The 22,468-nt window shown below is 44.0% G+C and overlaps 1 protein-coding gene across 1 annotated transcript; it reads right to left on the bottom strand.

Annotated features, from left to right (window-relative positions):
• Positions 1-421: 421 nt before the first annotated feature.
• On the bottom strand, positions 422-21,204 carry LOC139831604 (uncharacterized). Its single transcript, XM_071820903.1, has 4 exons — positions 21,044-21,204; positions 20,861-20,933; positions 20,563-20,775; positions 422-495 (listed from the first exon to the last, which is right to left on the bottom strand). Exons 2-4 carry the CDS (start codon positions 20,928-20,930, stop codon positions 422-424), a joined length of 357 nt encoding a protein of 118 aa, XP_071677004.1. The 5' UTR covers positions 20,931-20,933; positions 21,044-21,204.
• Between the last annotated feature and the right edge of the window lie 1,264 nt (positions 21,205-22,468).

The raw sequence follows: 22,468 nt of genomic DNA on the forward strand, positions 1-22,468 counted from the left end.
TCCTTTTAAAGATATGCCTACCCCTCTTATGGTTCATTCCCCTGGTTCTAGTTGGTATACCAATATGGTTAGTCATGGGAATAAAATCGAGATTGGATATCTTCTTTTTCCGATTCCCCTCATTGTCCTCAAGTCAACCGACATTGATATCATTTTGGGCATGGATTGGCTAGCTAAATATCAGGCTGTCATTGATTGTGCAGCCAGGTCTCTTACTCTGACCGATCTTTCCGGAAGCTCCATTCTGTATTGGTCTTCGTCAGCAACATCTCCATCAGCAGTACATATTCCTGATGCTGAGTTGTATGCCCTTGATGTCTTACCTCCGCTTGAAATTTCTGATGTTCCGGTGGTTTGTGACTTCCCTGATGTCTTTCCTAAGAATTACTCGGCATGCCACACGATCGAAGCGTGGAGTTTGTCATCGAGCTGGTTCCTGGAACTGCTCCTGTATCTCGACGTCCTTATCGTATGCCTCGAGAAGAGTTGGTTGAACTGAAGAAGCAGTTGGAAGAGTTAGAAGGGAAAAGATACATCCAACCTAGTACTTCTTCTTGGGGATGTCCTGCACTCTTTGTCAAGAAGAGGGATACCAATGTTCCGCGTCTGGTTGTTGATTACCGGCCGCTCAACGCAGTAACCATCAAGAACAAGTATCCTCTACCTCGAATCAATGATCTTTTCGATCAATTGAGTGGTGCCACAGTCTTTTCCAAGATGGATTTGAGATCAGGCTACCATCAAATCAAAATCCGAACGGAGGACATTCCAAAAACGGCTTTCATGACTCGTTATGGTCTTTACGAGTACACAGTCATGTCCTTTGGCCTCACAAATGCTCCAGCCACTTTTATGCGGCTCATGAACTCTGTGTTTATGGAGTATCTTGACAAATTCGTCATTATCTACATTGATGATATTCTGGTCTACTCCAAAACCGAAGAAGAACACACTGAACACTTGCGTTTGGTGCTGACCAAGCTTCGTGAACATCGCCTCTATGCCAAGTTTTCTAAATGTGAGTTCTGGTTACAAGAGCTCATCTTTCTTGGCCATGTGGTTTCTGCAAAAGGTGTTGCAGTCATTCCAGATAAAGTTCAATCCGTTCTTGACTGGAAGACTCCTAAGTCAGCCAAAGAGATTCGGAGTTTTCTTGGATTGGCGGGTTATTACCGTCGATACATCGAGAATTTCTCCAAGATTGCCAAACCAATGACTGATCTTCTGAAGAAAGATAAGAAGTTTGAGTGGTCAGAAAAGGCTGAAGAAAGTTTCAGTACACTTGAAAATAAAGCTAACTACCGCTCTGTACTTGTCCTTCCAGACACAAGCAAAGACTTTGTCATCTTCTGTGATGCCTCTCTTCAAGGGCTCGGATGTGTGTTGATGCAAGATGGCCATGTAGTGGCTTATGCCTCTCGACAGTTGAAACCACATGAGCTCAATTATCCAACTCATGATCTAGAGCTTGCAGCTGTTGTCCATGCTCTTAAGCAATGGCGACCTTACCTTTACGGTAATCGTTGCGAGTTATACTCGGATCATCAAAGCCTGAAGTATCTCTTTACCCAACCGGATCTGAATCTCAGGCAGACAAGATGGTTCGAACTCATCAAAGACTATGATTTGGGTCTTAACTATCAGCCCGGCAAGGCCAACGTCGTTGCTGACGCCCTAAGTCGGAAGTCATATTGCAACAATCTGATGCTCAAGCAATGTCAACCTGCCCTCCACGAGGAATTCGCACGACTCAATCTTGAAGTTGTTCCTCAGGGATTCCTTGCTAACTTAGAGGTGAAACCCTCTCTTGAAGACCAGATCAAAGCCGCTCAGAAGCGTGATCTGGGTATCACTAAGATCAAAGAGAACATTGCTAGCGGAGATGCTAAATGTTTCTCCATCAACGATCAAGGTGTTGTTTACTTTGGTAACCGCTTGGTGGTGCCGAAGAAAAAGAACCTAAGAGAGCTTATCCTCCGAGAAGCTCATGAGTCTCCTCTATCTATTCATCCTGGAAGTACAAAGATGTATTAGGATCTTCGCCAAAGGTTCTGGTGGACCTGGATGAAAAGAGAAATCGCTCGCTTTGTAGCTGAATGCGACGTTTGTCGTCGTGTAAAAGCTGAGCATCAAAGACCAGCTGGTACTCTTCAACCTCTATCTACTCCTGAATGGAAATGGGATGAAATTGGTATGGATTTCATTACTGGACTTCCCAAAACTCAGAAAGGAAGCAATGCTATATGGGTAATTGTTGATCGTCTATCCAAGGTTGCTCACTTCCTTCCTATCCGAGAAGACATTACTGCTAGCAAATTGGCAGATCTGTATGTTTCCCGAATAGTCTCTCTTCATGGTGTTCCGAAGAGGATTATCTCTGACCGAGGAAGCCTGTTTACTTCCAAGTTCTGGGCCAGTTTCCAACAAGCTATGGGAACTCGTCTTTCCTTCAGCACAACCTATCATCCTCAAACCGGTGGTCAAACCGAGAGGGTGAATCAAATCCTTGAAGACATGCTCAGGGCCTGTGTTATATCCTTCGGCAAGAATTGGGAAAAGTGCCTTCCATTTGCTGAATTCTCCTATAACAACAATTTCCAATCTAGCCTGGGCATGGCGCCTTTTGAAGCTCTTTATGGACGGAAATGTCGAACCCCTCTGAATTGGTCAGAAACCGGTGAAAGACAGTTCTTTGGACCGGACATGATCAAGGAAGCAGAAGATCAAGTTGGCATTATCCGAGAACGTTTGAAAGCTGCTCAGTCTCGTCAAAAGAGCAATTATGATCGTCATCATCAAGAAGTTCGCTATGAAGTTGGCGAGCAAGCTTATCTTCGAGTCACTCCTTTAAGAGGTGTCCATCGTTTCGGTATAAAAGGCAAACTAGCTCCTCGCTACGTTGGTCCTTTCCGCATTCTTGCTAAACGAGGTACACTTGCTTACAAGTTGGAACTCCCTCCAACTTTTCCTGAAGTTCATGACGTCTTCCATGTCTCCCAACTCAAACGTTGCTTCAAAGATCCCATCCGTGGTGTTGATCACGAAACACTTGATCTCCAAGAGGATCTGACCTATCGAGAGTATCCTGTTCGTATCCTTGATGAAGCTGAGCGTAAAACTCGGCGTCAAACCATCAAATTCCTGAAAGTTCAGTGGTCTCATCACTCTGAGTCAGAAGCAACCTGGGAACGAGAAGATCGTCTCCGATCTGAGTACCCTGCCTTCTTTTCTAAAACTTAGGAATCTCGGGGACGAGATTCTTGTAAGGGGGGTAGAGTTGTAACAGAACCACTTTGCTAATAAAGTAATGTTGCTAAGTTGTTCATAAGCATGCATGCATTTGCATTAAAAATTGAGAAAATTTGCACTAAAAAGGTTTGAAACAATGTTGCAAAATGTTATGGTTTTGGTCTCACAAAAGTTGTGCAAAAATCCCCTCAAATTTTTGTGTTAAAATACCCTCAAAATCCCCAGATTCTCTCTTGTTTTAATGTTTCCAGGAAAACCCCCAAAAGCCAGGGGGCTTTTTACAAAGTTGTCTTTGTCTTCTTCCACACGATGGAACCAGCTGCGTGGAGGCTTGCTGTGCCCCGCACGGCCAGCTCCTGCTCGGCGCTGTCGGACGAGGAGACCACCTGAGCTCCGCACGCCTCTCCCTCTCCATTATCCTCTCCCTGGCGCGCCCTCTCTTTTCCCTCCCTCTCTCCTCACCCCCGAACCAAACCCTACCCTCACAGACGCCGTCGGCCGCCGCCTTGCGCCGCTGCTACGGCCATCCCCAGGACACGCCACCGGCACCATTAGGACCGCCTCGTCCTTCTCTACCACCCTGCAAAAGGAATCGGCCGAGAAGTGCTTGAATCGCCGCCGCCATCGCCATTTCCGTCCATAGCCGGCGGCCACCTCGCCGTCGATTCCTCCGCCGCCCGGCCTCCGTTCGCCTCGCCGTCACCTCCAGAGGCACCAGGGTGAGCAGGCGGTTCTCCCCGTGCCCCTGGCCCTCTCCCTCTCGCTCTCTACCGCCGCCGCCACGCGAGCCTGCGAGCGCCACCGTCGGCCATCGCCGCCGTGGTCGCTCCGGCGACCATTGGTGGGCGGCGCCGCCACCAAAAGGCTCGCCGCGTCGAGCTGCGTCCGTAGCCCCCGCGCACGCGCCCGAATTCGGCCCCAATCGGCTGATTGCTGCTCAGCCTGGGAGCTCAAGGTCGTGCTGACGTCAGCATGACGTCAGCATGATGCAGTAAATCGTTTTCTTTTTCTGTTTTGTTATTTATTAATTTCAGAAACTTGTATAATTCATATCTTTTTCATATTAATTCAGAAAAAGACGTATAATATACCAAAATGTTCAGAAAAACATTCTCTACAAGTTTAGGAGTAATTCATACATCATTACAACCTTTGAACTTGCAAATGTAGTGAAACCCTAATTAACCCCTCTCATATGGCGGTGTCCGATGTCGGAACCCCTTTAACCTGATGACGCATATAGGGTTTACTCCATTCCTTTAACCTGACATACCATTCATATTGTATGCGCATTGCATTATGCCATGTCTTGAATGTGTATTTCCCTTTCCGGTGTTTGGTTCTTCGCGATAGGATCTGAGCCGGAATCCGACGTCAACGCCACCGAAGAACAGTACTCATCCGCTGAGGGACAAGGCAAGCCCTAACCTGGTTCATCTATGATTTCGAAATGCTTTTATTTGTGGTTCCTACATATCGCATACGATTCAACTGTCTTTTATCGGTAGATAGAGTTACCCTATCTATTGCATGTCTGACCTTTGTAGCCTCGATACCCTGATCCACTGCTCCTAGCATAACTAGGTTTGGCATGTGTGCGTCGCGAGGGCCTTTATCTCTTATGCTTAGCCATGCTTAGTTTGTTACGCTACTACTCCGGTCTTCGGACTGGAGCCTTACAATGAAATGAATCTAGCATGACAGGTTGACGTGGTAAGTATAGAGATGATGATAAACATGATTAAAGGCTCAGACGAGAGGCCACATTGGGATGTGGTGGGTTGTTTCGTTTCTGCCGACCCTAGGAACCGAGTTCTCGCCTCTTGAACCAAGATCGAGCGTACAACCACACGAGGCCCTATTATGGTACCCTCTCGACTCACTAACTTGCCTAGTAGATTCCATGAGTCACATAGTTTGCGCGTTACCTGGTCATATGCATTGCATTTTGCTTGGGGGTTAAAGGTACATAACAGGCAGGTAAGCGTGGTCGTGGTGGCTGGGGGTTGCGGCCTCTGGGGAAACCCACCTCGGCTCACATCGTTAAGGACCGACTTCGGGACTTGACCCATTATGGCGGAATAATCCTTAGCGCGTGACTCATGGTCTCGGCGACAGCAAGGTAAAGGTCGTGGTCAACCACCCTCTGCCGGCTTTCCAAGGAAGAGAGCTTAAACGTTGGCACTAAGAGTCGGTTGGCGCGTGTGGGTAAAGTTGTGCACCCCTGCAGGGTTAAATCTTTTCGAAAAGCCGTGTCCACGGTTACGGACGACTTGAGAATGGATTCTGTGATCATAGAGAACTTTAACCTGATCGTAAAACTTGGCAAACAATGTGTGCTTACGGATACCTTCTTCGGGTGTTGAGGGGGTAGTCCGAGGATAGTGGTTCGAGATGATGAAGATTGGTGGATATAATATGATGATCAATAGAGATAGAGATGTCGCTCTCTTATCCCCTTTCAAAGGTTCTGAGTAGTCGAGCTTCTCTTCTCTCTTATCTTACAAAGGAAAACTGGCTTTACGCAAAAGAAGATCTACCAGAAAGCCCGCATACCCGCTTTGCTAAAAGGTTGTACTAAGTCTTGCTGAGTCCCTGTACTCAGCTTTGCATGCTTTTGTTTCAGATGAAGTTGCTGCAGCCGAAGGTGGTTTCTACGTTAACATCGATGGTTAGTTTGGAGTTCCCAGGCAGCAGCCTACGACTTATGGGCTGGGACGTCGCTTTATGTTATGGCTTCTTAAGCCCTTTGCTATCTTGTTATTTAGAATAACATAATTTGCTTCCGTTGCTGGTTGAATGTTGGGTCAGTGACCTCTGCGTGTAATAATTTGGATCTTACTCTGCTAAGAGTTGTAATATATTCTTTTGAGTCGTAGAGTCACTGTTGTGTTACCGATTCCCTCACTGTAGTCTCTCGAGCTCGAGGTTAGGCTTATGTCAGGCGAAGACCTGGTATTTGTCTAACCCTGATCCCGGGGGTGCCACACATGTTGATGTTCACCATTGAAGCTACATCATCTCACGTGATGATCGGTTTTGGTGTAGTGGATTTGGATCGTGTACCACTTAAACAACTATGAGGGATGTTGTATTAAGTGGGAGTTCATTAGTAATTAGATTAAAACATGAACTAATTATCATGAACATAGTCTGAGTAGTATTTTGAATTAATTTTGTAGTATTGGCATCCGTTTTTCTACCATGCGCTAGTCTTGTTATTGAGATAGAAATACTGTTAAAATCTGACAAGAAACTTTACGGACTGGTACCGTATTGTTAAAGAATCAAGAAGTGATTAAGTCCTATAGCAAACTTTTAGTAAACCTCACATTGTTGATTCAAAGAGCTATGGTTTCAATTAGTACATAAAGTTATCTTGTCTCCGTGAAACTTGAAGTTCAAATCTGTTTGAAAAGTAAGGAGCTGAAAATTTAGTTTTCAGAAATAATCAAGGTATGAGATATATGTGATATCTAAGACCTTATTGCAAGATGATAGAATATAATTTGGTGAGACTACATAAACTCATAAGTTTTATGGGAATGTACAAAGGTTGAAGACGCAAGGCGTCCCAATCCTCCAACTATTGGGGCACTAAAAATATTCGCATATCCATGAAGTTATCATCCTTAGTATGCACCGTTGCTAAGACTCGTCGTTTCGAAGCATCACGTGATGAACATGTGTGATAGATTCTACGTGTACATACAACGGGTGCAAGCCAGATTTGCACATGCGAATACCAAGGTTAAAACTTTACGAGCCTAGCATGTACAGACATGGTCTCGGAAAGTCGTCATGATATGATGGATAAAATTATGAGTGAAATTGTTCATCATATTACAAAATTACTAATAGTGAAATCTAAAACACTTGTCATATGATGATCAACTTAAAAGTAAGAACCTCAAGGTTATTGGTATTTGACCAACAAACCTAAAAGTTAATAATGTTAAAGTGTTTTTCTGAATAATGAGGAAAGCTGAAAGAGAAACTACAAAAGATTATTGGCAGAAAGAAAGAAAAGACTAGAATGTCTAGCTCAGGTGTATATAAATGATATACATGTTATGGTTGTATTCCTAGTTAGGTCACACAATAAAATTCTTGGGTATTAGTACTATATTGGTTGGTATGAAGTGTCATACAAAACAACGCAATACAAGAATACAATGGCCTAAGTGACTGACAAGGAATATGATAGGAATGCACGTCTGGAACAAAATAAAGTGTTATTATGTTCATCGTTAGCATTCTATCTAGCCCTTAGAATTTATAATAAAGAACTTAATAATTGTTATTTTGCTCTGGTCAAATGAAAACAATGAGTTGTTCAAATTATGACATTACTCCATGTACGATGGATAAGTTATTATAAATCTTAATGGTGAAACACACATACATAACAGTGACGCTAAAATGCCATAAGGCAAATGATTTGAATTCCACGTATTTGTGGAACCGCCATTTAGGTCATGTTAGAAAGGAACGCATGAAGGAACTCCATGCAAATGGATTTTTGGAGTCATTTGATTTTTGAATCATTTGGCGCTTGCAAATCTTTTCTAAAAGAGAATGATTACAATACCGTTCATAGGCCAAGAGTTGAACGAACAACTAACTTAGTGAAAACATACATGATGATATATGTGGTTCACTGGGCATAGTTGTGTGCGGGAGATTCTTCTACTTCATGAAAACTTCCAACAATAAATTGAGTATATATATGTGGATATATTCGATAAGGAAGAAGTTTGAAACATTTGAATGGATTCAAATAAATTTCAGCATGAAGTGGAAATCATTGTAATAGAAAAATCAAATATCTATGATTGGATCATGGTGGAAATATTTGAATTACGAGTTTTAGCAAACATCTAAGAGAGTCATGAAATTGTTCTACAACTCACATTTCTTGGAGTATCATAATGATGATATAGTATCCGGGAGATGTATCCAAACCTTGTTGGATTAATGATGAGATAAAATATTATGACGCCATTATATTTTTGTGGATTATGCTTTAGTGACTACCGCTTTAACACTGAATAGAGCATCATCATGATCCGTTGAAATGACACCATACGAGTTATGGCATGGGTATAAACCCTAATAGTCCTTTCTTTAAATTTTGGTTTAAAAGTTTACAACCGAAATCGGACAAATGTCTTTGTTGGTTATCCCAAAGAATTGATTGGGAATTCTTTCCACTATGAAGTAAAAGACAAAAGTGTTTGTTAATGTTACTTGCTTATTTCCAAGAAATTGTTTTCTAGCGAAGTATTTGAGTGGGAGGACAATAGAACTTGATAAGGTTTATGAACCTGAGCATAATGATCAGAGTAGCGCAGCATCGGAATTGGTTCCGGAAGCGGCCACGGCGATCATGGCTCCCATGACTACAAATTGTTTTAGCCATGGAGATCGAAGTACATATTGAACCTTGTAAGTATGGTCTACTTTGTGATCAAATAAATGATTTGTGGACAAAGGATTGATTTAGAACAATGATAAAACAACTACAAACAAAGAAGTTATGATGGGCCCTAACTCCGTTAAATGGCTATACGCCATGAAATCCAAGATAGATGAATACTTTTTTGAAAGTAAATGGATCTATAAAAATTGATGAAGCTTGACTTGTTGAAAAGTTGTTTACGACAAAGTTCAAAGAGTTGACTACGATAAGATTAGATCTTCCGTAGCAATGCTTATAGTCTATGTGGATTATTGTAGTAATCACTACATATTTCTTTTATGAGATATGTTAGTAGGATGGCAAAATACATAACTTATCAGAAGTGTGTATTAAAAGGTGTATACAAGATACAACCAAGAGTTTTGCTGGTCCGTGGAATACTAGATAGGTATACAAACTTCAATTGGATGAAGTAAGTATCATGGAGTTGGAATCTTCACCAGATGAAATAGTCAAAGAGTTTTTGATTTCATCAGAGACGATGAAGAGACTTGCATTTCCAAGAAATTAAGTGGGAGCGCTGAGACATATTTATAATACTTTATGTAGATGACATATAGTTGGTTATAAATGATGTAATTATATACTTGATTAAAAAGGTTTCATTGAGAAATTAACTTCAATGAAAGGATATGGACTGAAACAAATTTAGTGACAAGATCTATGAAGATAGATTTAAACACATAATAAGTTTAAGTCAAAGTACATAGAATGGATATTGAAGTAGTTCAATATAGAAATATTAAGAAAATGTTCTTGTCATGTGAAGTTTTAACAAGACTTGAGTGTATCTGACACTCAATGAGTAAAAACACATGAGTGATTATAGATCACAAATAATATGTACACAATCAGATGTCATGTGCTCTTAAAAGTGTTATGAGCATGTACCAGAATGATTCATGTGATGATCATTGAAAAACAGTAAGAATATTCTTGAGTACTTAAGAAGAACCAAGGATATATATATAGTTTTGTATGGAGAAATGACAAACAAATCGCTGTAAAGTGTTGCACCGATATTTGTTTTGTCACATATGAAAATAAAATTTCAATCTCAAATTAGACTAAGTGTTGTTTAAAAGGTAGCACAATGAGCTAGAAGTTGTCTATGCTAGATTTAGAAGATTTCTAAATATTGTGACGGATTCTGCAAAATAAGGTAGAGTATGTCATTTTTTTGACAATGACAAAGGATGTTAAAGTCAAGAGGTTCTTTGAGAACTTGGTGTAGTTCCGACAGAGTCAGAACTTTGAAGCTATATTGTGTGTGACAATATTAGTGACATATTTCAGACCACGGAATTAAGGTTCCACCAAAAGACCAAACATATTTAATGCCGATTCATTTGGAAATGAGTGATGCGTTGAGACGCAAATGAATTACAAAATACATACGTTTCTGAGCGTGTCAGATCCGTTGACTAAAACCTCTCCCGTGAGCAATACATGATAAAGCACTGGAAGGCCAAGGTGTTATATCTTTACAAATGTAAACTAGATTATTGACTCTAGTGCAAGTGGGAGACTGTTGGAGATATGCCCAAGAGACAATAATAAAATGGTTATTAGAATATATCTTTGTGTTTATGATAATGTTTACATACCATGCTATAATTGTATTAACCGAAACATTGATACATGTGTGTTATGTAAACAACAAGGAGTCCCTAGTATGCCTCTTAACTAGCTTGTTGATTAATAGATGATTAGTTTCATAAATCATGAACATTGGATGTTATTAATAACAAGGTTATATCATTGTATGAATGATGTAATGGACACACCCAATTAAGCGTAGCATAAGATCATGTCATTAAGTTATTTGCTATAAGCTTTCGATACATAGTTACCTAGTCCTTATGACCATGAGATCATGTAAATCACTTATACCGGAAAGGTGCTTTGATTACATCAAACGCCACTGCGTAAATGGGTGGTTATAAAGGTGGGATTAAGTATCCGGAAAGTATGAGTTGAGGCATATGGATCAACAGTGGGATTTGTCCATCCCGATGACGGATAGATATACTCTGGGCCCTCTCGGTGGAATGTCGTCTAATGTCTTGCAAGCATATGAATAAGTTCATAAGAGACCACATACCACGGTACGAGTAAAGAGTACTTGTCAGGAGATGAGGTTGAACAAGGTATAGAGTGATACCGATGATCAAACCTCGGACAAGTAAAATATCGCGTGACAAAGGGAATTGGTATCGTATGTGAATGGTTCATTCGATCACTAAAGTCATCGTTGAATATGTGGGAGCCATTATGGATCCCCAGATCCCGCTATTGGTTATTGGTCGGAGAGAAGTCTCAACCATGTCTACATAGTTCACGAACCGTAGGGTGACACACTTAAGGTTTGATGTCGTTTAAGTAGATATGGAATATGGAATGGAGTTCGAAGTTTTGTTCGGAGTCTCGGATGGGATCCAGGACATCACGAGGAGTTCCGGAATGGTCCGGAGAATAAGATTCATATATAGGAAGTCATTTTCTAGGTTTGAAAATGATCCGGTATTTTCTCTGGAAGGTTCTAGAAGAGTCCGGAAGAAATAAGGATGGAAGGTGGAGTCCCAGAGGGACTCCACCCACCTTGGCCGGCCAGCCTAAGGGAGGAGGAGTCCCAAGTGGACTCCCTGACATAGGCATCCCAAATGGGCCTGCCGAAGATAGTACCCGGGGTTTACTGAAGGCCCACTACCCGAAGAATAAGAAGATTCAGAAGCCCAAGATATTATTAAGGAAAGCTAGAGTTGTAATAGAAAGTCTTATTTGTAATTTTACGGGATGAGTTAGAAACCTTCCCGGACTTTGTAACTTGTACAGCACGAATCCCTCGGCTCCGCCTCCTATATAAGGGGGAGTCGAGGGACGTGGAAATCATCGAATTATTGTTTACAAACCCTAGTTTTCATAATCGTCGAGTACTTTTCGGCTGAAACCTTCGAGATCTACTTGCCCTCTACTTCCAACTAAACCCTAGCCTACAATCCATAGGCATTGACAAGTTGATACCTTGTCAATTGGCGCCGTCTGTGGGAACTAGAGGCGTAAGGATCTAATCTCGATGGCACGTTCAAGATCTTCGACATCATCAACCGCAAGCAACGCAATGGATCGAGGTAAACAGATCGCTGCTGGTCCTGTCGATTTTGTTCCTCACCCACCCACCCGTTTGGATGCATATGCGTATCTGGCGGAGCCCATGGAGATGACGTTCGGAAAGTTTCGCTTTCGCATCGAGAAGGAAGGATCGTATCGTGTTGAAATTCCGATTTCGTCGGGATCGTCGGCGGTCGATTCCGATTTTTCAAGCTATACATCATCAACCGAATCAGGAGAAGAAGAAACTTCGTCGTCATGCTACATCAGCACCAGGGCAAGAGAGAAATTCGCCAAGATCTTCAGCGACATGTCGTTTGAGTCATCTGCGGGCTCATATATAAGCGATGGCTCAAGCAGTGTCGACAGTTACGACTTCATCGACAAATCTACTACAGTGGGCAAGGTCTTCACCAATCTCAACGATGGTGTCACCAAACCCAACATAGATCTGAACACGAAATATCATCAGATTTATGTCATTGGAGAGCCAAGCAATGACCAAGAGGAAACATCTGAGGCTTTCGACGATCTGGGAAATCCATACGTCGATCCCTCCGATCTGCGACGAGGCTTGGGCAATAAATACGTCGGGCCACAGCCACGACACAGAGTTCGACTCCCGCAAGCAGCATGGGATAGAGCCGCGAGAGCTATGGACGGCTCAGAACCAATGGCCACCACAGCCACGCCAGAGGAATTACAAGCATATCAATATAGGCTCGCACGAGCTGCAAGAGAATTGGAAAAACAGACAGCTGAGTTAAACAGAAGAAAGGAGGCAGCTTCTGCATCCAGCAGGAGAAGGGCAGAGCTGAGTCGACAATCTAGAACTTCGGGTGATAGCCACAGGGAGGCTCGGAACAGAGCAAGATCAAGGTTACAACACATACCCGAAGCAGAAAGAGAGCACCTGGTCCAAAACCTCGACGTGTCCTTTATGTCGATAGATACAAGAGGAAACATCATCCCTAAGACACCAGAGGCTGGGTATATGGCGACACATGCTTTTATCCTCGCATCTAAACCACCTCCAGGGGATCCAAGGGAAACACTTTACAACATGGCGATAGCAGGAGTTGGAGCCATGGGGACGGTATTTGTATCAACACCTCCCGAAGGAACAGCAAGGCAAAATAGTCCACGACCTGCGGCAGCAACAGCAGCAGCTCCTGAAGGACCAAGTGGAGCAAGAGATATGGCAGCACAAGCAAGGGTCGACAGAGCGCGACAAAGCAGAAGAGAACATCGGCAGTCCCCAGAGTTAAACGACGAGGATATGTGCGGTTTGTCGTGCTTCACGAGGAGAGTGCGAAAAACTCGAGTACCTTCGGGATTCAAGTTGCCTGATAATTTCAAAAAATTCGACGGCCTTCAAGATCCAGAAGATTGGCTAGTTGATTATCTCGAGACGGTGAAACTCACAGGAGGAACCAGAGCAACAGCTATGCAAAGCATCCAGGTGCATTTGAGTGGAGCCGCACGGTCTTGGATAAAGAAACTCCCTCCAGGATCGATCGACAGTTGGGAAAGCTTCGAGGACGTGTTCGTCAAGAACTTCAGGTCCACGTGCAAAAAACCTGCGTCGTTAGAGGAGTTGAGAGCATGTCGACAAAAGCCAGACGAGCCAATGAGAAAATATATCCAAAGGTGGAACATCATCAAAAACTCGGCAGAAAATATATCTGACGAGAGAGCGATAGATGCGTTTGTCGCAGGAATCAGGCGTGGAGATTTTGTCGAGGACTTGGGAAGGACCAACCCAAAGACAGTATCCGCGTTAATGGAAATAGCAAATAGATGGGCAGATGAAGAAGATGCTGTCCACAACAAACGGCACAGGTCGCCAGAGGAGGACCGTGGTCGAAATTATCAACCGAGGCGACGATTTCCTCGGCAGTACCCGAACTATGATGCTCCAGGACAAATTTCGGCAGGTTTTCGGGCAAACACAGGAGGAAACAACAGAGATGATTATCAGAGAAGCAATGAGCAGCGAGGCGATAATAGAGACGATTCTCGAAACAACAGGCAAAATAGCGGGCCTAGGTTCCCGAGGCCTTTTGTGTCTCCTGAAGAGATGATGAATGGGCCGTGTCAGATGCACTATTTTTCGACAGCAACGGAAAAAGACAGTCAGGACATCTGCAGAAAGATTGTCGCAATTTCCAGGCAATGTTAAGGTGGGCAGAGCACGCTAACGCTCGGGCAGCACAGAGAAATCCTCGAGAACCCAGGAGCGAGATTCACTTGCCACCTCCTCCCGCGATTACAGAAGACAATCGACATCAGCTCAGAATAGCGGCAGCACCTCCACCACCACCTTACGTTGATCCTAACTCCAACGGAGCGGTGTCGATGATTCAGAAGGGAAGGCCATCCAATAGAGCTCAGAAAGTAATCTCACGACATGTGTTCATGGCAGAAAAAATGCCTCCACCAACATTCGAGTATCTTAATTGGTCAGGGCAAGATATTGGCTTCACCATAGCAGATCATCCGCAGCAAGTTCCTCGACCAGGGCAGTCAGCACTTATCTTACCAGCAGTTATTGCGGGATTTGATGTCTCTCGAGTGTTCATAGATGGCGGCAGCAGCTTAAACCTTATGTATGCAGATACATTGAGGAAGATGAACATATCCCTAGCAAACTTGAAGCCAACAGACACGAGGTTCCATGGTATCACACCGGAGAAACCAAGTTATCCATTGGGGAAGATCAATCTCGACGTTCAGTTTGGAACCCGAGAGAATTATAGAATCGAGAAGCTGGAATTTGAAGTTGTGGATTTTCCGTCGCAGTACCACGCTCTGTTGGGACGACCAGCATATGCTAGATTTATGGCGGTACCACACTATACATACCTGTTGTGGAGGATGCCTGGACCGAAGGGACCAATCACATCCAAAGGAAGCTTCGCCTTAGCCGATAAGTGCGATAAGGATTTTCATCGGATATCAGAAACTTTCGGGATGCAAGCTGAGTATTTGGCGTCAAGGAGTATGACTGACTACGACGTGCTGCCAGACGTTGGAAGGCCAAATAAAGAATCAACTTTCAATACCGAGAAAAATTCTAAGGAGGTACAGATTCACCCGACATACCCGAAAAAGACGACGTCCATCGCAAACGACATGGACCTCGCATAGGAAAGCGCGCTCGTCGAGTTCCTCCGTGAGAACTGGAAAATCTTCGCATGGTGTCCAGCTGACATGCCAGGAGTACCTGTGGAACTTGCCGAGCACCACCTAAACTTGGATCCACTAGCGAGACCAATCAAACAACCCTTGCGGCGTTTTTCGGAACCAAACCGCAAGGCCATGCTATCAGAAATCGATCGACTACGAGAAGCTGGTTTTATCAAGGAGTTGCACACAGAAGCCACATGGGTAGCAAATCCTGTGTTGGTGCCGAAGAAAAACACTAAGGTCCTTCGCATGTGCATCGACTTTACGTGTCTCAATAAACATTGTCCAAAGGATCACTTTCCCCTCCCGAGGATCGATCAAATTATCGACTCCACGGCTGGATGTGAACGTCTTTCCTTCCTGGACGCATATTCTGGTTATAACCAGATTAGATTGAAAGAAGAAGATGAAGTAAAGACAGCGTTCATCACACCTTATGGCGTGTTTTGCTACAGAACAATGCCCTTTGGTCTGAAAAACGCGGGAGCAACATATCAGAGGATGATGCGTATGTTTGGCGACACAGATTGGGAAAAACGTGCAAGTATACATCGACGATGTCGTCATAACGTCAAAAAAGGGGGCAACGCTGATCGAGGATCTCAAGGAAACCTTTGACAACCTCGACAAATTCTGCCTCAAGCTAAACCCGACGAAGTGTTCTTTTGCTGCCCAACAGGAGAACTTCTCGGGGTTTCTAGTTTCAGCAAGAGGGATTGAAGCAAATCCCGACAAAATACAAGCTATCGTAATAATGAGGAAGCCAACAAAGTTGAAAGAAATACAGCAGCTAATCTGGGCGAGTCGTAGCTTTGAGCAGATTCTGTCGCTGTGCCGGGAGAAAAAGCGTTACCATTTTACGCTCTGAGAAAGCAAGGAGAGAAATTCCAGTGGAACGAAGAGGCCGACAGAGCTTTCGAGGATTTGAAGCGCACAATCTCGACACCACCAATCTTGGTGGCACCGAAGGAAAAGGAACCTCTCCTGCTGTATATTGCAGCCACGCCCCAAGTGGTTAGCACGGTGCTAGTTGTTGAAAGAGAAGAAGAAGGAAAACTCCATGGAGTGCAAAGGCCAGTATATTTCATCAGTGAAGTTTTATCGCCTTCCAAACAACGGTACCCGCAGCACGTAAACTAGCATATGGAGTAATTGCAACGGCAAGGAAGTTGCGCCACTATTTTTCGGCACACCCGATAATAGTAGTCAACGAAGCACCTCTTTCAAATATACTGAACAATCCAGAAGCTACAGGGCGTGTCTCCCTTTGGGGAATAGAACTTTCCCCTCGGGACATCACGTATGAAAAAAGAAAGGCAATCAAGTCGCAAGTTCTGCCATATTTCATTGCAGAGTGGATGGAGCTACAAAACACGGGACCCCCAGATTTGTCGAGAACTTGGACCATGAACTTCGATGGGTCCAAGAGAGTAGAAGGAGCTGGCGCAGGAGTAGTACTTATATCACCTGAAGGCGACAAGTTGAAATACGTCCTTCGGATGACGTTCCCTAACGCATCCAACAATGAAGCAGAATATGAAGCCCTCATACACGGGATGAAGATGGCGAAAGCTTGCGGTGCAACTCGACTAAAAATCTTTGGCGACTCATAATTGGTGGCTCAACAAGTTATGAACCAATGTGACGCAGTCAATGATAGCATGATGGCATACAAGGAGGTGTACAATGAGCTTGAGAAGCTGTTTGATGGGTGTGAGGTAAATCACATCAGTAGATTGAGCAATGATGAAGCCGACGTTCTCGCAAACATCGGATCGCAGTGCCTCCCAATCCCGCCAGGAGTATTTTGGGAAGAAATGGTGGAGAGATCCACGAAGCCGAAAAAGGTGCAGAAAAAAGCAAAGGAAGGAAAAACTTCGGCGCCCCTCAAAGAAACCACGGAGGATGAAGAGGACCAAGAACTTGTGATGATGGTAGAAGTTCCTTGGATGCAAGCGTATATATCATATATCCTCAGGAAAGAAATACCCGACGATCCAGTTGAGGCCAGGCGAATTATTCGACGATCCAAAGCTTTCACAGTGATCAAGGGGGAGTTATACAAGCGAAGTATTTCAGGCGTTCTGCAAAGGTGTGTCACACCCGAGGAAGGAAGAATAATTCTGAAGGATGTACACGAAGGAATATGTGGCCACCACGCAAGTAGTCGAGCTATTACAACCAAAGTTTTTCGGGCAGGATTCTATTGGTTGACAGCAATCGAGGATGCCAAGGAAATAGTAAGAACTTGCGACGCGTGTCAAAGATTTTCCGCAAAACCTCACTCTCCAGCGGCGGAATTAACACCAATACCATTGTCGTGGCCCTTTGCCCAATGGGGACTTGATATGGTGGGCAAGTTGCACAAAGCTTCGCCAGGAGGATATGAGTACTTGCTGGTCGCTGTCGACAAATTCACCAAGTGGGTAGAAGCGAAGCCAATAAATTCACCAGATGCAGCGTCGGCAATAAAGTTTGTGAAAGGCCTCGTTTTTCGGTTTGGGGTGCCTCATAGCATTGTTACAGACAATGGTTCAAACTTCACATCCAAGGAATTCAAGGAATACTGCGCAGAAGTAGGCATTAAATTGCACTTTGCGTCAGTTGGGCACCCGTAAACTAACGGACAAGTCGAGAAAGCCAATGGTATCATCTGCAACGGCCTCAAAAAGCGCCTGCTAGGACCGCTTGAAAAAGCTCAACATACTTGGCCAGAGGAATTGCCAAGTGTTTTGTGGAGCATCCGAACAACACCAAATACGGTGACACAAGAAACTCCGTTTTTTCTCGTCCACGGAGCCGAAGCAGTACTACCAATTGAAATAGAGCATGATTCTCCAAGAGTAACAGAGTATGACGAAGAAACATCACAAAAATCTCGGGAGGATGATATGGACGCACTCGATGAAGCTCGCGATGAAGTACTTTCACGAGTCACCAAATACCAGCAAGACCTCAAAAACTACCACAGTCGACGGTTAAGACCAAGATCTTTTCAAGCTGGGGATTTGGTCTTGCGGTTAAATCAAAAAAGTACTGAGAAGCTCGAATCACCATGGTTGGGGCCTTACGTTGTCACGGAAGTCATCGACGGAGGCGCATACAGGATCAAGGACAAGAAGACAGGGGCTTCCGAGAAAAACCCCTGGAACGTAGCGCGCAGCTCAAAGTGTTCTACGCCTAGAGTTGAAATATAGTCCTTCTCTGTAAAAATACAATGTACTGAAACGCCCGCGAGTTTTCAGACACACTCTTTTCCTTTTCGGGGCACCGAGTGGGGCCGGAAAGGTTTTTAATGAGGCGGGCTCGCGGTGCTGCAATATAATAAAGATAGTGGAGATATACTTCTTATTCTTCGACACGCTCGGGGGCTCAACGCCTTCAAGTCTCAAAATACGTACAATATAGACAAACTAGACTTACCGAAATATTTCGCCTTGGTACACTAATACCTCGCCAAATATAAAAATCGGAAGCTAACAATTATAAATATAGTGTACACGTCAAAAATCTTATTGCTTTGGTCTAAGAACCTCGCAACAAAAATATAGAACTTCGACACTAAGATACTCGGGGGCTTGCAACCTATTTGATGAAAAAATAAAGATATCTTCTTACGGCAAGAGGAAAAATCTTCGAGATGGAAAACAAGTACAAACTCTAGCCGAAGGCTCTGGGGCTCCAACAATATAGAGCACTTTACAATATACAACAAATTTCTTCGGAAATAAAAAAGAAATCAAAAAAGATACAGACACAATGTTTTGCAACATGGTACAAATCAGTCAAAGCCTAAAATACTATCTATGGACAAGCCTCTAGTTGTTTTATGTTCAGCATAGGACCCCTTGACGAAGAATTCTGAGTCCATCCGAAGAAGCTCATCTATCATCGACTCGGCCACAGGAGTTACCATCTCATTGATTGTGTCAATATCATTTTTTCGCCGCGATTTCTTGGCCAGGCAATCAGCAACAATCTTCGTCAGGTCTAATTTTGGATGGCAAATATTTATCATAATCATGGCGAACCTTGCTCCAGCAGTCAATTGAGCTCGCACAAAATTATGAATGCGGGGAGCATCTCTGAATATCTCCAGCAATTCAGGAAGAGTTTTGGGAACTTCATTTCGAGGAAACAAAGTCTTGTAAACAAGGGTTAATGTTATCGTGCAAAAATTGAGAAATTCGCGCACTTGGCAAGCACGATCTTGGAACTCGACAATTTGTCGGGTTCGTTCAGGGGTGGCCCAGAATAAACAGCCATGGTTAAGGGAAAGATTGACAAGAAGATTTGTTCTCTCGTTTACTCTTCGATCTTCGGCGGCAGCATCAAGAACCGAGCCTATTAAGCGACAAGGCAAGAAATTTGAAGGGGGGCACAGCAAAATAAAGAGGAGGCATTGTGAGGTTGGAAAAACATACCTAACATATCTGTGCTAGCTTCCAACATTAGCTCGAGCATGCTATTTTCTCGGGTAGTAGCTTCCTTTGCTTCCAATACAGCAGTATCCTTGGCAGCCATAGCCTCTTTGGCTTGTTGGAGAGCAAGTTTTTCTTGTTCGGATGCTTTCCGAGATTGTTCCATCATTGCCAGAGTTTGTTTCTTCATGGATTGAAGTTGTTGTCGAAGTTCTTGCAAATCTTCCGACAATTGTTTGCTCGAAGAACCTTCAAGGGGGTCGTCATCAACTAGCATTTTCTTCGAGAAGGAAGAAGCAGGTGAAGCATCGGCAGAGCAAGGATTGGTCGAATAGTTATCAAATATTAACTGGAAAAGAAAGCGCCAGGATCAATGATAGTGCCAGAAGGAATTTCATTAATTTCTAGAAAAATTTACATAGACATTACAAAAGAAGTTTCTCCAAAAGGACTACCAGGATAATTGTCGCCACAGCTAAATTGACGACAAGGGCAAAAGAGACAGAGAAAGCAAAAAACAAAGAGGCATGCAACTAGACCTCCGGCCTCGATGAGCTAGGAGTTGAAGATGGCTTGATCCCGAGATAGGCCAGAATTTTCTTCGTATTGGGCTTGGCTGCCTTGATCAAAGACCGCAATTTTGTTTGCTCTATCTGCTCGGTGTCGCCAACCTTCATCCAGTCAATAGTTTGTTGGCTGTCAGCGACCAAGGCAACAAAGGTTTCTCGACGGCAATCTTCATGTTCTCCTGGCGCATTTTCAGCCCAAGGTCCTCTCGATGGATTGAAGCTCGGGCAAGGGCAAGGAAAGTCTTGGGCTCCTCTTTCTTCGGGAAGAAGTAGGGGAATAGCTTCGACAATCCTGCGTCAGCATTCACCACGCCTTCACGAATTTCGGATCCATGAAACTCCAAATAAGAAAGTGCGTCAAGGAGAGGATCATTTTCGGGATTCTCCAGATCAAACTCTTGGTTTGTTTGGCCTGCCACAGGAAATAAACGTTGGTCAAAAGCAAGAAAAAGCAAGTCCTATAAAAAATAGAAGGGATCGATAAAATTACCTTGGAAGCGCCGATTTTGCGAATTCAGGCGCTTGAGGATCCCCTTTTCACGAGTAGCCTGTGCGGCTTTATGCTCGTTTAAAGCAGTTTCAGTATCCTCAAGTCTCTTCTGCAGTTCCTCGACACTAGCAGCTTTTGCCTTGGCTTCATTAGCCTCTGCTTTGGCTTCGCTAGCAACAAGTTCGGCTTTCTTGCGGGCTGCTTCACTTTGCTCCAGTTTTTTAGCAAGAGTGTCGGCAAGCTTGTTGGCCTCTGCAAGTTTCTCTGTCGAAATAGAAAAGAAAGGTCAAAATTGCGACAAAAAACAGGAGCAAGAAGTCAGAAACAACGACAGCAAAAAAGTTATGACCTTCAGTTCTGCTGGCATACTCACGGTACCCAATGAATTGGGATCCGATGCGAATAAGCTCTTTGATCATGGGCTGTCAAAGAAGAACAAAGAAAGAGAAACATCGGTATGGAAAAAGAATGAAGGCGTAAAAAAGCAAATAGAGGAAATATAGATACCGGGCAAGAAAATTAAAAAACTTACATCATCCAAGAGCGGAGTAGAAGAGCTACCCAATTGAGGGGCAGGCTCAATGATCGTTTCAATCCTTGTCCTTTTTGGTGAAGGAGCAAGGGGGCTTGAAGGCGGAGTAGTGGTGACGACGTTTTGTTGAGGAGGCGAGGATTCTTCTCCTTCAACTGGCGTATCCGAGTCAAGTAAAGTATGTGACGTGCTCGTCCGAGGAGCCACGTCAAAAGTTGGTACTTCTTCCTCATCATCGCTGTGATTAAAAATCGACAAAGATAAAAAGCAAGATAAGACAAAAATTTCGAGTACAGAAATAAGGAGAAATAAAAATGACTTACGAGCTGACGAGGGATTCAAGATAAGGATCATAAGTTGCCTTCTGACGTGAAGGATCAACTTCTTCGGCTTTGGAAGTGCCGGAATCTTCGACGTCATTCCTCTTCCTTTTTCCTTTTGGAGAAACAGCGGGAGGAGGAGATAGTGCCGACGCAGTGCCTTCGGAAGATCCCGCAGATTTTCGAGAATCCACGGGTTCATTCACAAAAGACAGAGCTTCTTGATTGTCATCAGTGACAATGGCCCTTTCTTCGACTTCTCCACCTTCAGGAAGAGGAGGAAGCGAGACAAGGTCTGGATGATTCTGTGCAAAATAAAACAGGGAGATGTCGTAAAAGAAGTTACAAAAAAGATAGCAAAGCAACAACAAGACAATAGACAAAGATTACCTTGGGAAGTGGATTGGCGGCGCTGAATGGTGTCACACGGCAAGAAGAAGGGACAACATCTTTTTTGCTGAGAGATGAAATTTTTCGGACAAGTTTTTCTAAATCCTTGACCTCCAAATTCACCGACAGCCGATCTACGTCCTTGTCGCCGGCATATTTCCAGAGAGGATATTTGCGAGCCTGAAGTGGCTGCACTCTAGTCCTAAGAAAGTATGCAGTGATTTGGACACCCGATAACTCTTTGCCGCGAGTATTTTGCAACTCGTGGATACGAGCCATCAAGGTTTCTGTCGACGCCCTTTCTTCTTCGGTGGCCTCCGCGTCCCAGGAGCGGCGGCGAAAGATTTTCTCGGCGCCATCAAAAGGAGGGATGTTGTCCTCCGCACATCCATGGTTCTCCTCCTGAATGTACAACCACTTCTTGCGCCATCCTTGAACCGAGTCGGGAAGCTTGACGTCGAAGTAGTCGACAGTGGGCCGAACAGAAATTACAACGCCGCCTATATTATAGGCGACATTGGGCGAGCCATTACGGCGTTGTAAGAAAATGCGCTTCCATAGCGCCCAGTTAGGCTGGACGCCAAGGAAGGCCTCGCACAAAGTGATGAAAATGGAGATATGGAGGATTGAATTTGGCATGAGGTGGTGGAGTTGCAGACCGTAGATAAAAAGAAGTCCACGGAGAAAAGGATGAATGGGGGCGGAAAGACCGCGG

The sequence above is a fragment of the Lolium perenne genome, chromosome 5 (genome assembly GCF_019359855.2).
Source record: "Lolium perenne isolate Kyuss_39 chromosome 5, Kyuss_2.0, whole genome shotgun sequence".
NCBI lineage: Eukaryota > Viridiplantae > Streptophyta > Magnoliopsida > Poales > Poaceae > Lolium > Lolium perenne.